The following is a 21,697-nucleotide window of genomic DNA, read 5'->3' as shown; positions in this document are numbered from 1 at the left end:
CGTCCCTGATAGAATCAAAACATGACCAGATCTACCCAGAAATTCTACAAGCATGTAAATACATCACAAATGTGGTTTAATAATAGGAATAATGAATATTTTATGGTCGTCTATTTTGTTGCAATAAAAGCCATAAATGCAAATTTACTACTTCACCTGATAGTGATACAAGTTTAATTTGTCTCTAAAAAGTAAGGGACAATTTTGATAGTTGCCACCAGATACAAAAACATAAATGTAAACTGCTCTTCTGTTTTGTAGCTTTATACTTGGAACCTTTTAGGGTGAAACTCAATCCACATATATCTACTGTAGTGTCTTGGCCAAGCTTTTCATTGTTACCAAAGCATTACCCAGGAAAGGAAAAATCAATGCAGAATCAATGCATGAGTTGATTGATTGTTAGAAAGGACTCGGTGCATGCGTGCATCACTTCCTGTCCTCCTCAAGCCGGTGCAGGTTTCAACCTTTGCAGCAACATTTGGGGCTGGACGACACAGCAGCTGTCAGCAATCAGACAGCAACCACAAGGGTTTAATGTTAAACAGATGAAGGTGACCACCAGTTCCTTTGCATCTTTACACTGCATTTTGTCATGCTTCACAGCATCCGACACACACTGAGGGGAATCTGTGTGAGCGACATTGTTTCGCTGAGCACTTCAAGAGTTCTTGAAGTCAGAAATGGTGGAAAAAGTAAGACGGGCTGAAAGATTTGAGGGGGAGGGAGAGTGCAGGCGACACAGAGGGGGAGAGCAAGAGAAGAGGGGGGAGGGAAAGGCATTAACTTCCTGTGGAAACACCCACTTTTCCCATGAGCTCATACAAACCAGAAAGGTCACTTATTCAATACCTAATACACACGGAGAGAAAGGGAGCACACAATGTGTCCGGGGCCTTAAAGGGCCACTGGGGAGAGTTCTGCTGAAGCTGGGGAGGCTTTAGGACAGAACACATCATCGCTGCACACTGATGTGACAGCAACAGAGAGTTTTTGATTGTCATTTTCTAAAGTCTTTAACCCCGTCCTGTGAAGCCTAATGATCTTATACTGCACGCTCGACATGCACAGTAACAACACAATCAGTGAATATTTACCGTTACTGAATGCCGCACTGAAGCTTGGCTCGATGCCGAATTAAATGAACCTGCGCCCATCACTCTTACAAGCTCTCCACCTCCTAATGCACGGCAGATCAATAGACTGTCCCTTTATTCATTGCCCTGGCCTTAACTGCCAGCAGATCAGTGAAACTCTTCAAGTTAAGGGCGCATATACTATCTATTATTATAAGTTCCCCTAATAAAAAAACATACCCTTGCAAAAAATATTATATTAGAGTAGGGCAGGGCAATTAACCGAAACCAACATTTATAACCTCTGACTGACTAAATCTCATAAGTTAATTTGGTTCATACTTTCCCCGATGCGTGCATTCACAAACTGTCTGGTTTCTGCTGTGTTCATTTTGTAGCGGTGGCCCAGGTTCCTTGTTCTGCACCTGCAACACGCAACTCGATCTAACGTGACACGCACAGCCAGGACATCAGGGTTAAAGTGACCAGAACCATCCGGATCGATGACTCGACACCTTCGATTAATAACTAAACAAATGTGATGGTCTGTTTTTGTGACGAGCGACAGAGTCGAGCAGACGCACCTAAAATAATACATAAAATGATGGTTCATTAATCAAAAGAAGTCAAAGTTAATCATGATATTGATTTGATTGGTTCTTTAGCCTTCATTTTCTTTGGTTGTATATTTGACTCTGCTTCATTGAGGAGTTGATATAACCCTGAAACGAGTTTTCAGATGATCTAACAGGCTAAAGGTATCCACTGTAAATGTTGTAGGCTGCAACAAATAACTACAGTATATTCATTATATTAGGAATATTCATATTAATATACTTATTACTTGAAAAGTGAGTGAAAGTTCAAATTCTAATCCACACGATACAGATTCATTTTATGCCAGTGAGCTAATTGCTTGTTGGACTAATCATTCCGGCTCCAGCTCTAAATGTCACTGCTAATTAGATTTTGCAATAAGCTTCACCAGTTCGACCTACAGTGCTTATATTGAACGGATGCAGTTTTTCAGTGCAGGGGAAACTGTTTCTGATGTTTTCACCGAGTGTTTTCACTTTTTCATAATTTATGTTGAATCCTAGGTTGTATATAAAGATGGACGACATGACAGCTCCCAAGAGTGAAGCCAAAGTATAGGTCATAAATCCTGTGTCCTCCATGTAAGTGGATAGGACATGGACCCCGATGTCGAGACTCCATTCCCCAATTACTACTGTACAGACTCGGTTTCAAAATGCACAATATGACAGTGTTTGTATCCAGGATATTTTGGCTTAATTTCCAGATAGTGGGGGGAAGTGGAGACGCGCCATTCATCTTTATATACAATCTATGGGTTAAACAGGTTGTTTGCTTGCTGGACTCTTGTATTCGATAGGAACAGTTTAACACTGTATATTTTCATATTATTAAGTTTAATTATACTTTGATGTATCACAACTATTTTTGCACTTACTGGTGTTTTCCAATAAAAACAAGTTGCATACTGTATGTGCTGAATGGCCCAGCTACAGCACTCGAGGCTGTAGAGCTGGGGATAGAGCTCATGCAGAGAATAAAGGAGAGAATAAATGTCCCACCAAGTGGGCCAACTCCTGGCACAGTACACCCCCTGCTCTCCTCTAACCTCTCTGGCATTAAGACTTCAATCGGCCTGCTAAATATCAATGTGTGCTGGACTCTGAACACTTTTGAACCCGCTCAAAGGCGCAGAATCAAAGTGGTGCCATTTAAAGACCTTTTTCCACCAGATCACTCGGCTCAAAGCCGCCTGTTTGCTCTATAGGGGTCGGACTATAAACCATTTCTTTATCTCCATCCCATAAGTGCATTCTGTAGAACTGTGAGTGGAGACCTGTGTAAATATTTTAGACGCCCACAAACTGATCACAAAGAACAACACAAAGATGGAGAACTGTGTGAACCGGCCTTATTGTTCGAGATGATCATGTGACATCACCTTCCCTGCATTAAATCCGCTCTAAGCCCAGTCATTGATGGGTTATCAGTGACGTTTTCTCTAGGGCCCTGGCTTGTTTTCCTGGGAGAGACAGTGAATAAAGACTTATTTTGATAGGAGTTACCCTCTAAAAAAACATGGTGATTCCCCCTGACTGCGTTTCGCTGTGGTGAGTATTCATCAATGCCTGCTTTTGTGGATGTGGGAAAACCTTTGAAACCCATGTGATGCTGTATCAAAATGACAGTAAATTTTGGGTATGAGGTTGATGTAGTCGAGGAGTAAAGATTTTACTGTAAACCAGATCCATCCATCCAGCCATCATCTATACCGCTTATCCTTTAAAGGTTGAGGGCGGTTGGCTGGAGCTAATCCCAGCTAACATTGGTTGAGAGGTGGGGTTACAACATGGTCAGGTCACCAGCGTTAAATCAGATACAGTACAAGATAAATATCACTAACTGCAGCATCTACACTTGACCCAGAATACATTGTGATCATATACTGTATATTAAAATGGACGACTTAACAGTGCCCAAAAGTGAAGCCAAATCATCTGGATCGCCCCACAGTGGCTGGCTGCAGTATATTTTAAACCCTGCCTCCTCCATTTTAGTGGCTAGGACATAGACCAAAATAAAGTGGTTTCATAGATCTTATCACGCTGTATGTATGTTTAAGTAATCATGGGTTGAAATGTCATGATTGACGGCAGGACCTTGATACTGCAAGTCCATCCCCGGATATTTTAGCTTAATTTTTGTACAACAGGAGGAAGTGTGTGTCGCATCATCCATCTCTACTGTCTATGATGGTGATATATTGAGAACCAAACCCTTGACATGACCCATCATCTCAGACAATATAGTGTTTGCATTTGTTTTTGTTTCATTATTCTGTTTTTCTTCCTCTGCTCGTCTCTGTGCAGAAGTATTCCTGCTCTTGCTTATATCAACAAAGCATGATTGTGACGGCTCAGTGAGAGGACACCAGCTGCTGCAGTGGCTGCGTAGACAGAGAAACTACTGTGACTTTCGAAAACACATGCACAGCAGAGGGCTGTTAGTCAGTCTATGCTCTTCAGGAAAACCTTATGACTGAGAAAATAATCGGATGCTGATCAGGGCTGCAAAACAAAACAGTCAGAAGATCCAAATGGTTGGTTTGCAAGAACATTAATCATTTATTACTAAACAGAAAACTGCAGAGCTGACATGTAACTCCATAACAAATTGTTTTCTACTCCCACCTACGTTAAAAAGACCAATTTGTTTCCCAAACACCAAGATTGAACTGTACAGAACCTGCAGGGATTTATTCATCTCATCTCACTTCATTATCCACGACCTCCTCTCTTTCCTCTGGTACAACTGCGGAGTGTGTGTTTCTGCACCCGCGTACACTACTGCAGACTATAATTCTTAGCGTGGGGTGATATGTCAGAGGAAATGGGGCCACTCACTGGTATCATGTCAGATAAACAGCAGCATTACTGTTGTGTGCTTTCAGGCTAGCACTCCTGAAAACACAGGCAGCAGAAAAGCTATTAGTTTAGTAAGCAGCACTCCATAAATAAGACCTAATAGAAACATCTGCCCTCTCTCTCTTTATCTCTCTCTCTCTCTCTGATGGTCCTGCATTCCTGTCCTGTAAAAACATCAAATGTTTTTACATCAATGTAAAAAATGACCATAATCAATGATTGTCCGTGTTACAATTTCATGTTAGAAGGCAAATACAAATGGGTGAAATATGATGAGAAAAACCTAAATAAACTAGAAGAGTGCATACCTCCGATTAAATAATCAATCTACTTATCTCTATGTTTAATGGGTTCTTCTTTGGGTCATGCCCCACCCTTCCACAAAGTTTCATTGAAATCGGTTCATCCGTTTTTGTGTAATCAAACAAACAGTGATGGTGACATAACCTCCCTGGTAGACATAATAATTGATGGAAAAAAACATATGAATGAGAATAGTTAGTTACTTTTACTTTATTGTTCCCTGGGGCAAATTCTCTTTTTTTCACAGCACTGTAAACCGCATGTCATAACACAACAGGGACAGGCAGAAACATGAAGTACAACACAACAGCAACAGGCAGAACAACACGAAAACTAGACACCCTGTTTCAGGCTGCGGTGACTGCAAGCACCTCAGAGGCCTGTGTAGAGGGCAGTACAGTGAAGTGGACGTTTGGTGAGAGTGTGATTAATTATGCTTTTGTAAGTGAAATTTGAGTACAGGCCTCAAAATCGAGCTCTGAGAGGTCTGGTGTGAGGAGGACACATAATCTTGGCAGCATGTTGGTTCTACATGTGAGTTTGGTTCAGTTTGTTACAGAAGGCTTGTTAATTATTTACTATGGTCTTTGAAGTCACAGACCCGGAAACGTCAGCATTGAAATGGCAAAACCAATTTATTCTTAAGAAATGACATGGTGAAAGCTGACGGGCAAATATGCGCTGTTGACCAGCAGCAAGTTGCAGACTTACAGTTACAGCAAGGTTGTTAACTTTCTCACTTTGATAAAAAGAGACAAAAGAAAAGACGGCCGTTTTTCTATTGAATTTTGCTGATTTTACTTATGGCATTACCATAGGAGGCTGAAAAGAGGAACTGACGCAAGTGACAGGTTTTCTGAACATTAGAGCATTTAGACCTTTTCAAGTAATAACCCAAAATAAAAGTATGAACCTGAATATGAGCATATTTCCTTTAACTACTCCAGCAGAGGTAGATGTAGCTACTAGCAGCACGTTACTAGGTGCAGTTGACCTGTTTCTTAGCACTTGGATATTCACAGACTTACTAGTCTAGATTAACTTTTAAAAAATAACTTGCCAGCTTGTAAGCTAGGTGTGTTGTGGTTGTCTGGGCGCCGCATGCTTAAACTAGCATCTAGACAGGCATGGCAGAGTTTTGGTTAGACATACCAAACCCTTTTTGGCAGCTGTTGACTTGGTGTGCACTGGTGTGTGGCAATTTCAAATTCTACACTGGGTTTGCCAACACCAACTGGTGCTGTGGACACAGAGTCGCATACAGTTGCTGGGTGTGTGTGTCTGGGTTAGATCAACATAACAGTCACACAATAGCTGAGTCACTGACTAAACCAAGCTGACATATTCTACACATGTGTCTGATGTTTGTTGCGCAGCCTCTCTGATTCTGATGTTATCTGCGTGAGAGAGACTCAGAGGCTCATTTGTCGGGGACACTCGGCCATTGTCATCAGCACATTTGGACAGTGAGTCGTGCTGTAGCGTCACCTGTTGAGGGGTTGTCTCATTCCAGGCCTCACCTCCCACTGATAGACAGCAGGTGCCCCGCAGGCCTCTGGACAGTGTCTGCGTGAGACGTGCCAAATGTCCACCAGCTGCCTGGCAGACAGCTCAGCTCAGGGCTCAGCGACAAGCCCAGACATATAAAAAGAACCGTTCGCTGTATTTCTTCAACTGAGTTTCATGCACATTGTCGCCCCTCTAAACACTGTGTCTCACACTGCAACATCAAATAACGTAGACGTAACCAGCAATATACACCACATATAATCAACACTTGCATCAGTAGCTCGCATATAATTAAAAATAGGCTCCTCAATTCAAAAGTTGTGCCTTAAATTGGAAGGTTAAATGTTTGAGGGTGGTGGGAATGGTTTGCAAAAGTAAGCAGCGTTTACTCAGTTTCCCATAGCCAGACTTGTTGTTATATGACTCTGAGATGTGAGACCCGATACTGTGGCCAGTTATTCTGAAACAGACACAGAACAACAATAGCCAAAAACAACGTAGAGAAACCCGCCGCCCTCTGTGTCTGTCTGACTATCTGAGGGGCAGTGACCGGAAAACAAGTGGGGCTATCACAGGTGAATATAGCAACAAAGAAATGTATCTAACAAAGGGGAAATATTACAAGGATAAATGCCTTATACTGTCTGCCTGGTTTTATTTCTTATTTGTAAAGAACTCTAATATAAATAAAAGTGCATTAATTTTATTATTACTGTTGTTTTTTTTCATAATAAACATATTATCACCATTAAAATAAATCCTCAAATTAGAATTTTCTTAAAAAGTTGTATTTAGCATTATCTTGCTTTATATAATATTGCATAAAGTTAAAAATCAGCATGTGAGAATCTGTTGAGACCTGGCTCTGAGGCCTGGTTGTTTCCAGAAAAGAGAAACTGAATCGCTCTTTGTTTCCTATTAACACAGGAAACAAGTGGTGACTATTTGTAGAATCTCAAAATATATTTTAAGTATTGAAATGAATCATCAATATCCTTAATAAACAAGAGTAAAGCACCTTTCCTCATTATTGAAGACAACGAAGAAAATAAAGATGCTGCACAAAAACAAACCTGAAAATACAGATTTACGAGCAAGTTAAGTAGAAATGATCAACATGGCTTTAAGGGGACGCAAACACACAGATCAGCAGACTACTGTCCTTGCTGGTTGTTGGGCCTGTGCATCCACACGGCCACCAGCAGGACCTCTCCACTCGCATCCCCAAGTGTTTTCTATGTCAACAACATGAATGTGCAGTACGCTGGGGAATCGTAGCTTTGAGGTGAAATGTGAGACACACACCGAGGAGACAAGTTGAGCAACAAACATTCAATTTTCTCCACTGGAACATAACACTGTCCTATTGTTCTAATCTTCTGGCACAAATGAATTCTAATCAAATCCATGATGACTCCATGTACTTTTCTTTTTTGGCACATGAGTGTAGTGTAAGAAGTATTAATAAATATTTAGTAGCAAAAAACCCAGAAGTTCAATTCAAGGATTTCCCCGAAATAAATTAGTCTAAAATTGTTATGAAACTCGGAAACTTAGACTAAAGAATACGAAAACAAGATAATACTGTCGATATGACCACACACTCATTGTCATCTTTTAGGATGTGACAATTTCTGATACTAAATACTGTACATAGAGCTGATTATTCTTTTAATGTCTGCAGCATCAAGAACGGCTTTTAAATAATTTTTTATACATGGGAACTAATCTATTCAATCAAGCCACTTAAGCCATTTCTAGCCATGACCTCGAGAAAATTGGGCTCAGACAATTTCCATTTTCACATATGAAGAACGCAGCAGGAGATTGTCCGGATAAAATGCCTTCACAACAACATGAAAATCGCTGGAACATTCAGGTGAGGGTTTGCTCCTGTGTAGAGCATTCAGGAGGCAGGACATGACGTATAAATCCTCCTGCAGAAATCATGTGTTTTTGTTCACAACAACCAAACCTTTAAACTCGTTTTCTTTCCAAGTTGACATCTTTTTCAGCATCATTTAGTGTATGGAACCTATTTTTCATCTCAAGATATTTGTAGACATTGTTTTTTCACTTGTGCGTCTGTCTTGGTTAGAAACGTCATCAACACGCCCACAGCTGTGAATTTTCCTGCTGATTTCTCACATGGGCCGACTCTGACATTTTCTGGACATTTTACCAGTGAGCTGAGAGAAAAGGTTCTGCAAAATATCAGCGTTCTTTTGCGTTCTCACACACAGAAAATACGAGTTCAACTGGAGTTCTTAACACTCAATCTGTAAGTCACTGATTTAACATTGTTTTCCTTCACTGCACATGTCTCTCTTTGCTCTTTGCTCACAGACTTGTGATGACATGCTATAGTATTCATCATATTATTCTAACCTGTGGCTACAGCAGAGAAATCCAGAGAGCTGGGAGTGGCTGCAATTATCATCTGATCTTAGATCAGTCACGTCTGATGGGCGACATTCTGGATCACACCTTCGCCTCCAGCTAACAACTTTACACAGCAGAGAGGATGCTGCTGTTTTGGAGAGCATCTGATCACTAACAAGGCATTCCTTATAATTACTTTTCTTCCTCCTTACCTTATAAGATACAGTAGATAAAGAGTACAAGACATTCTTCTTGACTTGAGGAGGGCATCATACGTTCACTCCTGCCAGATATAAAACACTGTGTTGCCCAACATCAAAGATAAAGCTCTTTTTTCTGAAGAATGAGGAAGTACCCACACAAAAGGAAGGTAACTAATAAACATGTGTAAAACCATTTGTATAACAGTAAATCTACACCTATTAGTTATTTTAATGGACAATAGAGCGTGTTCATTATGGACAATAAAACACATGTACAATTATATATAATCAGAAGGGAATCAACCACAAAAACATACAATAATCCAGTCGCATGTTGTACTTATGTAGTTATTGTTCGTTTAGCTATTGCTGATTAAGTGCTGTCTTCCTCCCAGGACAGTCATTAGTTTCTCATTAGCTCGGAGCGAAAAAGAATGACCTGCTCGTCTCTTGAGCTTTCCCAGATGGGTGGGAGTGTCTTACTCCCTTCTGCATGAACATTCCTATGGTGTGCTGCATGGTATTTTTCCAGATTCAAGTGAATTATCTCAGCAACAGGACATTCATCCATGCATTTAAATGAGAATAAAAAAAGGTAAGGCCCTTGGTGCTTCAGTGTTCCATATCCCACAGTACATGATTGCACAAACAATACACTGATTAGACCTGTATTTCATAAGCATCTAACATGCTACAAGAGGAAAGGTCTTGGACTCATTATGTTCAATGGGGTTTATTTCCTTGCAAGCATGAATACGCAACTTCCACAGAGATTATCTTATAAGAGCAGTTGGCCTTTCTGCCTGATGGTGGCACTAGAGAGGAAAAAAAACTTGCATAGTCAAATTATTTAAAACTATCTTCTTCTCTGGGCAGCAAGAATGAGCTCTGGTGCCATAATATGTCAACTTTCACACACCTCAGGAACCTGACCGCACAGTTCAGAGTTATGTAAGCTCTGAAAACTATAAACTCTGTTGCCTCGGTGCTGCACAGACACAAACCTCAAGGCCTGATGTGAATTCATACCCAATTGGTAACACAAACTGCTTTTAGAAAGATACTTATGTTATCTGCATTATCTGGGGTCTTTCTTTGAGGCGTTTGCATGTTTCCGCCGTGTCTGCGTGGGTTTTTCTTCGGCTACTTCCTTCCACAGTCCAAAGACATGCAGATAGGGGTTAGGTTAATTGGAGACTCTAGATTGACCGTGGCTGTGAATGTGAGTGTGAATGGTTGTTTGTCTCTTTTGCTAATGCATCAGTGCCACTATGTATACGCCAGCCATCAACACCACTCTGGAGTTTGGAAACGTTGGCCACATTTTAGTTTGAAAAGATGCTTGGAAATGATGACACATTCGCCCACATTTGCTTTCAGATTAGTTCTTAATCAGTCACGACTCGACTACCAGCGGTGAAGGCAAAACATGGTAAACAGTTACTGTCAGTATCAGTTCCACCTCATCGTAGGTCCAGGAAAAACAATTCCCCCCTCTTCACTATTGTTTTTTCTCATTCATAGTTTTTTTCTGTAAGGGTGCGTAAATGGTCATGTGATATACATTTTCATGTTTGTCTGTATGGAGGGGGATTATTACTGATGCAGACCTGAAACACTTTTGTAATTCTAAAAAGCAGTTTTAAAACTACGGATGCAGCCTGTATGACCCGGTCCATTTTGTATAGATAATGGATGGATGCAAATATCTGGTTGGAGTCTGATGTTCACTGAGGTTTGACAAGTAAAGGCACATATATGAACACTTCCATGCCGACATGAAAAAGAGGAAGAGAAAATACCCAGCTGAGGCCAAATGGTGATTTTATTTTTGAAAGGTTCTCTATGAAATGTTTTCTTATGTCTGCAGAGTTAAATCCCTTTCAAAACAACACAGGGACGCAGGATGAACTTGCCTTTGCGGCAGATTTAACGGGTCAATGCATGTTATTCATTTCAGTGTTTTGTTTCTCTCTCATAGCAACAGTGCGCAAGTTACTTTGAAAATGTTCAAACAAATTCTACAACTCTACTTCAGCTCTCTCTTAAGCATAAATTATACTCTGCCCAAACTATACCCAGTGTACGCTGTTAGCATTCAATTTTAATAAGGAGCCAGACATCCTATAGTATTACAGTCCCAACGCTTGTGGAACTTCGCATCGATACCTCACACAGGGTTTGTGTGGGAAAGTGATATTTGTGGGTGAGAACAGTGACCAGTGTAGCAGCACAGGAGTCAAATGAGGGTAGAGGCTGGTGGTGGGAAAGAGAAAAGACGACACATTAGCAAAGTTTTCTTTAATATTTGTGCATGTGGATGTTGTCAACTGGATGAATGGGTCATGTTTGGTTGGTGTTTATTTGTCGTAAATATAGTATATTTACATAGGGCTAGACGACATGGACTAAATTTATATCCAATTTATTTCCCCTGAATCAGATAATATTGATAATTATCAAGATAAATGTAACATTATTGTTGATTGTATGTTCTCTTTTTCTCATTGCTGAAGGTATTAAAATACAATTTATTAAGTAATTAATTAAAGGGGCTGGTGTTGTATTGATTTTGATGACAATTATAGTGATAATTATTATCGTATATATTTTAGAATATGTTTTATAATACTGTTTTATTGCCCAGCCCTAAGGTGTGTGAGAAATCAACAGGTGACCCTCCGACAGAGCTAAATACACAATGTACTCTCATCACCTGCTCATGGGCGGGGACACACACACACACACACACACACACACACACACACACACACACACACACACACACACACACACACACACACACACACACACACACACACACACACACACACACACACACACACACACACACACACACACACACACAGGCTGTAAACCCTCCTCTAAGAAAGAGCTCACTGTGATTTAGCTCAGTCTTCTGTTATAAAGAAGATATGATCTCCCTTAAAGGAGATGAAGAAACGCCCTTCGTAGAACAAATGGAATTGTTTCCACTCACTCAGTATGGCATGTGACAACGTACAAAGATGCCTGCATCCAAAAATGGGCCGAGAGCATGCAGTGCTCTGTGTTACATGTAACAAAGCTTCTAAACTCGAGTCTCAAGCACACACGCACTAAAGTGTAGCTGCAAACACTTTGCCTAACCACTTGTGGCTGTTTCTGAGAAACGCAGATGAAACAGCACCCACCACATTGAGCTCCAGCACGACTATCATTACTCTACCTTGCCTCCACATGCCCGAGCTTGGCTGCCCTTAAAAACCCTGTTTATTCTATTGAATTACTACTTGTGGCAGCATTCCTCCTAAATGACCTCACATCCAAGTAATCAAAGCCATGTTAGAAAATATGTGAGCTACAGTACGTGAAAGAAGAAGTGTAGAGAGACGGAGAGGGGTCACTTATGTGCTGTAGCTGTAAATCCAGCTATGGTGTACAAAAATCCTCAACTAATCTGTCTGGACTTGATCAGTCGGGATGTTTTTGCTCCTGTGCACGAGTTGCCCACTGCCGAGGGGCTGCCACCATGCTAATATTAGCAAGCATGTGAGCAAGTAACGCCATGCTTTTTAGCCAGCAATCAGACAACACAACATCTCATTATAGAGCCATCTCATTCCAGCTGCTTCTTTGGTTACTAAGTCAATCAGCAGTGTTTTATTTTACCTCCACCAAGGAGGTTATGGCTACATTAATTCTACTATGTTTTCATTCGAAAATGCATCAACTCTGCAATGGATACGCCTGCTGTCCACTCTACTGCAGAATTCTTCTGGGTTCTGCATTTTAGTCCAGCTGGGCAAAATGGAGATGTTTGGAAACGATGACGTAGACACTACCAACTGCTTGCTGATTGGGTCTTTTCGATCACGTCACAGCGTTCACTGATTCGTCAGACTCCTATGACATGATGCGCTTCTGGAAACAAACGACCTGCACTAGCCTCGGCTACCAGTGTAGAACGCAACATGGTTAATCAATTCCAAGCTTTGCCGACCCAGTTGTCTTCGCTAAGAGCTGTTGTGCATTTAAAATCTGTATTTTACTTTTCGCCATTGCTACTTCTTGTTTGTAGCCTAGCTCTTACTGTTACAGACATTCAACTCCTTCCTGTTGACACTGGCATGTGCATGCCCAGCATACGTGACTGGTCATGTGATAAACATGTGAAAAGGCATGTTAGTATAAACTCATATGGGGCCAAAATGCTTGTGTGGACAGAGATCATTTTAGTTTGTAAGTGCCACTTTCAACTGAAAACGTTGTAGTGTGGATGTAGCCTATGTTTTCACACCTGTCCATTGGTTTGTTCGTAAGTTAGCTAGTTTATGCAAAAACTACTGACAGGTTAGCACAAAACTTTGTGGAGGGCTGGCGTATGGGTCAGGGATCCATTATATTTTGGTGCCGACGCAAACCAGGATCCAGGGTTTCTTTTTTCATTTCTTTAATGTTGCGAGAATGGCCATTTTGCTACATTTTCATTTATTTCTCAGAGAAAACTTCTGGCAACTGATATTTAGGAGTATAAAAAAATCTGGATCTAGTGAACTTAAATGAGGTTTCTTATGGGAACTGATGGACCTTGCTGAGGTATACACTGTACTTAATGCCTTCAAGTATTTAATGTCATTATTTCTGAGTTAAAAAAAAAAAAAATACCTACTGACACACACACACACCACCCCACACACAGTCCTCTCATGGCCAACGTGAGTAATGTTTTCCCTTACTTGGGACACTTCCTCCCTCACGGACGTCACATTAAACAACTCGCTGCGCTCCACAACTTTTGTCAGATGACTCAAAGTTATGTCATCCCAGTGCTATTTCAGCTTTGTAGCTTTCAGTCAACTGCTTGGCATTAGGGGGGGCAGCAAATCCAAGGAACCTGCCACAACCAGCCATATCATCCTTTATCTTCTCACTCCCTAAAAAAAAAACTGTTTCAGCAAAATATACAGTTTTTTTGTCTTTGATGCTCCTCAGCACTATTAGGATAAGTGCTGGGTATCGAACCCCAGTACTTTAAAGAAATGAATGAGATATATCCACAACCAGTATTATCCAAAACTGTATTCAAAGTTGGCATCAGGTTGTAGAATTGTTTGCTTAGTCACATACATCCTGATCTAAATCATCCCCCTTTTTTTATTATGGGTAAAGTACAGCTGCTTGTGTTACTAAGGCAACTTTACGAGTTGGGTTTACTTTGTTAGATTAAAAAGGGTTTTTGTGAAGATGTTTATATTCATCAAATGATGGTATTTAAAAGAATTCTATTGGCTCCAGTGTTGAACACATCCAATTGGCACAAAAAAGCGCGCTTCTGAAAGTGATTAATGTGTCGCGGTCACCCACAGCCGCCGCCGCCGCCGCCACACACACACACACACACACACACACACACACACACACACACACACACACACACACACACACACACACACACACACACACACACACACACACACACACACACACACACACACACACACACACACACACACACACACACACACTCCTCCGCAGGAAAACTAGAGACGTAAGTTGCAAAACTATCGAGTAGTCTATTCTTACTGGTCTATTTATAACATTAACTATTTATTTTTTTAATGATAGAAAATAGTGTTTGTAAAAATGCCTAAAAGTGCCTGAAATGTAATCACCATCTGTGATAAGAGTAATACTCTTGGTGAAAAGTTTGTCAAGCAATTATATGTTTGACAAAACACATAGCAATAAATCAAATTCATAATCTGTCAAGATAACACACACACACAAGTAAGTAGTTCCAGTGAATCAGGTCATGTTTTTCCATACAAAACTAGGAGGTCCTAAGCTCAGCAGTGGAGGGACTTCCTTTGCCGAAGGGCCAAATTCCACATGGTCCATGACCATTAACTCACCCAGGCTGACTCAGACCCCCCACACAAACACACCATCAGCCGCCCCACCCCCCCAAAAAACCTCAAAACACTCCCTCAACATAGTTCTTGGGAAAGCCTGGACTTCGCAACCAGCTGTTAGGTCTTTCCGCCCTGGCAGGCGACTTCTAGAAACTTCTGAGGAGGATGCAGGTTCTCCTCAAGTCAACATCTCAACCTCTTTCACTGTCACGGCACCAGCTTATGCCAGTCATGCATGAGAGGTAACTAAACTGTGGATTACACTAAAAGCAAAATACACGCAACCTGGATGTTCCTGCAAAATCACACAAAAAAATATATGATACATACACGCTATACTATTTACTTCCCAAATTGAATCTTTGGAAGGAACACAGTGCAGGCAGCTTGGTAATATCGTCTAAGAAACTGTAGCAGATGGCGCTGAACTCACTCGCCTAGCAGAAATAATACGCTTCAGGTGATTCAACAATGAGCCTTCGATTGATATGACTGTCCATTATTCTGCCAGGAAACATCAACAGACTCCTCTGTGGAAGCCGCAGTTTTATTGCTAAAATCTCCGTGAGCATGTGCATCCACTTTAATGCAATGATAAAACCATTTCTGCCGCATCTATCAAGTAGCTTATTACTTTGAAACCAGGTATCGAGAATCATTTTCCATCTACAAACACTGAGATTTTGAGATAACTCTGGTATTATCAGCAACAGCATGTTGTAATTTCACATTATAAATGAGATATCTAACGATGACAACAATAACATTCACACCGTGCTGTTATTTGCACATTAAATCCAGTGGAATGTTTTCTGTCAGTTTCACATTCACAGTGATGGGATGTTAGAAAGTACATTTACTCCATCACTGTATATTTCTCATGTAACTACTTTACTTTAGTAGATTTATTTTCCAGTACTTTTTACTTTTACTCTGCTACATATATCAGCAAATATCTGTACTGTTGCTGTGATTGGTCCACTTATCCAATTAGAGCAGGAAGGTAAGATGTGGAAGAAACATCTAAACTGGGTTTGGAAGAGGCCACCGCTGAGACAGCCATTAATTAATATGACACTGAAATGTGTTTTCAGTAGCATCACCTGCACATTCTTTATTAATACCATAGAATATGTATTAGTCTTGTATTAAACAGAATATGCAGTAGGCACCGTTTATGATGTAGTACACTGCTGCATTATTTGGTAATAAGCTACTCCCTGCAACTTCTATTTATGATACTTTGAGTATATTTAAAAGCAAGTTTTATTTACTTTTACTCAAGTAGAAAAGTTAATGAGGTACTCTAACTTTTACTTTGGTACTTTTTTTGTATATTTATTTGTACTTTTAATGAAATAAAATAAGTACTTCCTCCATCCCTTAATGCTGGGCTGTAAAGGCTCCCTTTACTTCAGGTCAGTGCGGTCACTAGGCTATGGCAAAAAAATCTGTGCCACAGCTAACTGATCCCTTTTTAGTTGGTATGCAGTTAATGAGCTTTTTGAACCCTCATTAGACACAAGCCCCCACACTCACTCACACACACACACACACACACACTCACAAGCTTTTCACCCCCCACTCTGAAAAACGTGTGTCAGGCCACTATTGTCTGACAGTGTGGAGACATGCAGCTGCCTGCAGTCTGGTATCCTGGAAGCCAGAACACACTGACACGAGCTGCTGCTGCTGCTGGTGGTGGTGGAGGTGGGGGGTGCATAAGGCAAAAGGGCAAAGTTTGTCATCGCTTTCCTACAGAGTGTGTGTGTGTGTCCTCTGCTAAGTGACTATTGTGAAAGCCTGGAAGGTCAAAGCGAGGCAGGGGTGTGTGTGTGTGTGTGTGTGTGTGTAGGAATGTAACCAGGGATAGTGGGAGGTAAACTGTTTACATGCCTTTTTTTATATGTGACACAGAATAGTCCTGCAGCAAAACCCCCTGAATTATCTTGCAAGAGGCTGAACCATTATTTCTTTTTTGAGAATGTGCATATTTCGCCTGCTGTTAATGGAGCTCTGAATTGAGGTTAACCAGCAGCTCCATCTGATCTGAGAAAGTTAATCATCTTTCCCTGGACATTTTGTGCTGCTGCTTATTTCACAGTCACTCAACCCTGAAGGATTTAAACTGTCCAACTTCACGTATTTCTAATGAGATTTGAAGCAGTCTCAGGGTTATTTCCCTCCCCTGCTCCACTGATATTCTCTTACAGGGACTTTTGAGCAACTTTTTCTCCATTTATTTTAGGGTTGCATTTCCTGGATAGTTCTGCAACTACACCGACTCAATCTGAACTTAGCCTGGAGTCTGAATCTGCTGCAAAACAACTTGATCAAACTCACGTTCCTTTCTCTTTCGACTAAAGTGGAAGTAGATTAGTCGGAAATGGTGGCGTTAAAGTGACAGCGGTCCTTGAACGGTGAAGAATCCTCACCCGTTAGAAAAACCAGAACTAAGTTGTAGGCCTCGGTGAAGTAGCGGAGAAGGGAGGGGGGGGGAACAGGAGCCCGGTATCCGCTTACGGGGTCCCCGAGTGTGGCCTCCCTGGTCCCCCTCCCCGGTCTTTCGCGGTGTGTTTTCGGATAAACATGGGGAGGGGAAATCAAAGCGGAGGCTCGGGGGAGAGAGAGGCAGAGAGAGGGAGGGAGGTTGGTTCGGACATGTACTGACCTGGATGAACTGGATCGTCAGCGCTGATTTCCCGACGCCGCCACCTCCGACCACGACCAGCCGATACTTCTCCTGCACGGAGCCGTCCTTCCAGCCGGCCATCGAGGACACTTCGCCGCCGCCGCCGAAGCACCAGTGAGCAGCAAACACCCACTTTTTTTCCCCTCCCTTCGTCTTCTCCTCCTCCTGTAGAAACTGAAGAGGGCCCTGCGGTGGTCGAGAAGACGCCGGAGCAGCAGCAGCAGAGACAGGGGACGGGAGAGTCCAGGTGGAATGGGCCGAGGGACTCGTCGGTGTAGTCCGGTCAGAAGAAGGGTACGACCGGCGGGTAGAGACGGGAGCTACGTGCGCCTCCTGTCCGTGCGCCTCACCGCGTTTCAGCCTCCGCGACCAACACTGCGATACTCACGGTGTGGAGCCAGAAGTGGGAGTCGTCGTCAGCCAGGGCAGTACTCAAGTCTGACGCTAGGGGCCCTTCTACAGGCCACACACACACACACACACACACACACACACACACACACACACACACAGTCACTTTCCAAAAATGTCCTCACTCTGTAAGGTCTATGCTTAACATGGTTCTCACAAAAATATAAATACAGGGACACACACACACACGTTTGAGTAGCTATCCTTGTTAGAACACTGCATTGACTTCTATTCATTGTGGACAGCATTAACTTTCTCCCAAACCTAATCACAGTTTCACAGTTTACATGGTGAAGGTCCCAAAAAAGGTTTTAAAGAGGCAACAAAAACAAGAACACAAATGTCCTCACTTTCCAAAAATGTCCTCACTCTGTATGGTCTATGCTTAAAATGTTCCACACAAAGACGTAAGTACAGGAACACGCATTGAGTAGCTGTCCTTGACTTCCATTCATTGTGGACAGCCTAACCAAAACCATATCCCTAACCTTAACCTAATCACAATTCCACAGTTAACATGGTGAATGTCCCAAAAAAGGTTCTAATAGGCAATACGAACTAGGGCTGCGAGCTGCACTGTGCGGGCCCGAGCACTTACGATCTAGGGACCAGATGCGGCAGCAGGGGAGGATGAACAGGGACTGGGCGAAACGGCTCCGCGTTGTGTGCGTTTTGTGCATAGCGATAAGGATAAACACGTTACTTCCTGCGTCCGTCACGCGGCGCTGGACCATGCCCACTGATCACGCATTATGGTCCACGCCATCAAGTGTAGACCACACAGTAAAATTTGTATGTAAATTTAATTAAATGCTTACCTTCTTTTGGCAGTAGGTGGTGCTATTACTATCACTACATACAGACTAATAGATCTGTTCAGGTCAAAAACACTCTTTCTTCAGATCGTATAAATCTTTCACCTTTGCAACAGTCTAAGACATCGAAGGAATCTATGACCACTGACTCTGTGACATTAAAGCAAAGTGACAACAAAGAATTGTGTTTACAAGGTTTGAGGAAAATGTCACAATTCTGACCATGGTCCTATTACTTGTCTGAGCTCATTTGAGCTGTATATTGTAAAGCATCCAAGAGCAGTGCATCAAACTTTAAAACATGTCACTTCCTGTCCCCAGCAGGTGGCGCTGTGACGATGAGTCAATATTGACATATGGATCTGTTCAGGGCCGGACTGTGATCTCGAGAAAGAGGTTTGAGGCTGATTGGACAATGCCCAGAGGAGTTATAATAAATCCCTCTTTTTTGGCAATCAATCAAAATCTGAAGCCACGGTCACACCATGTGACAAAAACTCACAGTTTGAGTTACTTTTAATCTCAATCTTGTTACGACACTCACTGAATTTGAAATTAATCTAATGAAAGCTCTAGGAGGAGTTTGTTAAAATACACAATATGTAAAACGGCCAAAATAGCCACAAAATCCAAAATGGCAGACTTCCTGTTGCGTTAATCAAATTGGTGCAGGGGACTTTTTTTTTCCATTCGGTCATGATACACGTGTCTACCGAAGTTCGTGAAGATCAGTTAAACCAGAACGGAATTGATGCATTTTAGGGGGCGCTGCTGAGTCATTTTGTCATTTCCAATTACTTCAGAAATTTTCACCAGGCCTGTGCTTCTCAGTAAGGACACTCATTGGCATAATGCATTCCTTATCCCCTTACCCTAACCCCAACCATCACATCTAAATGCCTTAGCCTAACCCTAACCTAAACTTAATTGTAACCCAAACCCTTAAAGTCAAGGTCAATGCTCAAAATTGTTCTTGCAAAAATATAAGTACAATTACACACACACTTATACACAGTTTTGAGCATCTATCCTTGTTAGGACCGGACAAGATGACCTAGCTTTCCCAAAATAACCTCACATTTTAAGGTCTATGCTCACACAGTTTGAGCATAACCTCCACTTAGTGAAAGTCCCAAAAAAAAGGTCCTAAAGAGGTAACAAGAACGAGTGCACGCACACAGGCTTGCACACACACACACACACACACACACGCACACGCGCTGCAGCCCTGTCCTGAGACTAATATCAGGCTCCCCTGCAGTCACATTCCTGTCCTCAAACACAGCCTGCACATACAAAAGCAATGTCAGCTTACTGGTGTTTATGTAGTGATAGTAAACATGACCTACAAGAGCCTTGTTATTCTAACCATCTTTATCATAAACATGTCCACACGTTCATGTTTACCTTGTATTTTGAATCATGTGGTGTCATGATAACTCAAGGAGGTAAAAAATAAAAAGTGATTTTGTTCCACTGTAAATGACAAACTTTGAATTCAGGCCAAAGCACAGACTCAAGCTTGTTTATCTGAAATGTTTAGTTCTATGCAAGTGCATACAAGTTCGAGTTATATTAACACCATGGCAATTACATGTCATGTTATGATTAATCCAACTCAAATGTTAGAACTCCACCTCACTCTCTGCTTTGGCTTTGACACCTGTAGTGCCACCTAGTGTAGAAAGAGAGAACCACGACCTGAGACTGTGAATGTCTTTGCCCTTTTAAGTCTTTATTATAAGTGGTGAGGTAGATAAACAGGTTTTAATCTTTTATATTTATAGTAGTCACACGTCTATAGTTCTGAGAGTGTTGCTGCCATTGCATGACAAGGACTTCAGTTTCACCCACATGGGTTGGAAGTTTGTTAGAAGCTTAGGAAGCTGGAGCAATTCATTTAATGAAGTGCAGGCATCTATAAAAACACGACAGTAAAACTCCATGTGTCTAAAGAAATAGAGTTACAGATACTTTAGATGATAGAAAGCAGAAGTGGCTTTGACATGGGCCTTGATACAACATATAATAAAGCGCTGTAAATTCCCGGTTCCAGACACTGTACAAATCCATACACAAATGAGGAATTGAAGAATGTTACAGTTTCGCTGTTTTAACTGTAGCTTGTCATATAAATATCTGAACAAAAACACAGGCTTCAAAAGGTCAATCCTAGGCGTATGGGGTTTCCCTGTGATTGTAACACATGAGTGATGTCTACACTAAATCTAAAGAGGCTGTAAACACCAGTTGGCTGCGACACTCCTGTCAACTGTTTACTATCAGACCTCAAAGCCACCTTCGTCTCTGGACTGACTTCACAGATATTGTAAATGTATGACCACGGCTATGACCTTTTAATCTGGCCCACTCCCAGGAATGTCCCTTTTCTCATAAATTATAAACAGGAGGGCGACAGGAACATGCAAGTCTGTGCTAACACTAATCCGTCTCCATCTACTTACCACAGAACCGGTAAGATTTGCAGCTCGCTTTGTAATCACTACAACATACAGTACTTCATAGTATCAAGGCTGAAGAAATTATGTATTTGTTTAGGATATGTATGCATTTTTGAGTACTTCCATAAAAAAATCCACCCGGTTTCAGACTGTGCAACATATTGCTTAAAGGCACTAGAGAAATTTTAATTAGAGCCTGGAGCTAGGAAGCTGGACACAGCAGGAGCTCCAGACAGGATCCACTGACTTGAAACTCAACCGCCTTTAGGAAACATTAACAAATTTGTTTGAAATCCCTTACTAACATCTAACACCAGGCCACATGTACAGCACAACTTTCCAAGAGAAAGCTCCCAGGGAGGAGCTGTTCAAAGCATCATCGTGTTTCATCCAAACCCCAGCCTTCAAAAAGTTATTTAATGATTGAACATTTTGTGGGGATAGACAGCATTTCTGCTGAGTCAACTT

At 41.6% G+C, this 21,697-nt stretch overlaps 1 protein-coding gene across 1 annotated transcript in view; it reads right to left on the bottom strand.

Annotated features, from left to right (window-relative positions):
- Window positions 1-17,965, bottom strand: part of rras2 (RAS related 2) — a 29,975-nt gene extending 12,010 nt beyond the window's left edge. The window contains exon 1 of the mRNA XM_035151285.1: window positions 17,521-17,965. Coding sequence (XP_035007176.1) covers window positions 17,521-17,622 — 102 coding nt within the window. The 5' untranslated portion in view covers window positions 17,623-17,965. The remainder of the gene's footprint in view (window positions 1-17,520) is intronic.
- Window positions 17,966-21,697: the final 3,732 nt, after the last annotated feature.

Source organism: Hippoglossus stenolepis, chromosome 1 (genome assembly GCF_022539355.2).
Source record: "Hippoglossus stenolepis isolate QCI-W04-F060 chromosome 1, HSTE1.2, whole genome shotgun sequence".
Lineage (NCBI taxonomy): Eukaryota > Metazoa > Chordata > Actinopteri > Pleuronectiformes > Pleuronectidae > Hippoglossus > Hippoglossus stenolepis.
The sequence above is the reverse complement of the archived record's forward strand: the minus strand, read 5'-3'. Positions and strand labels throughout refer to the sequence as shown.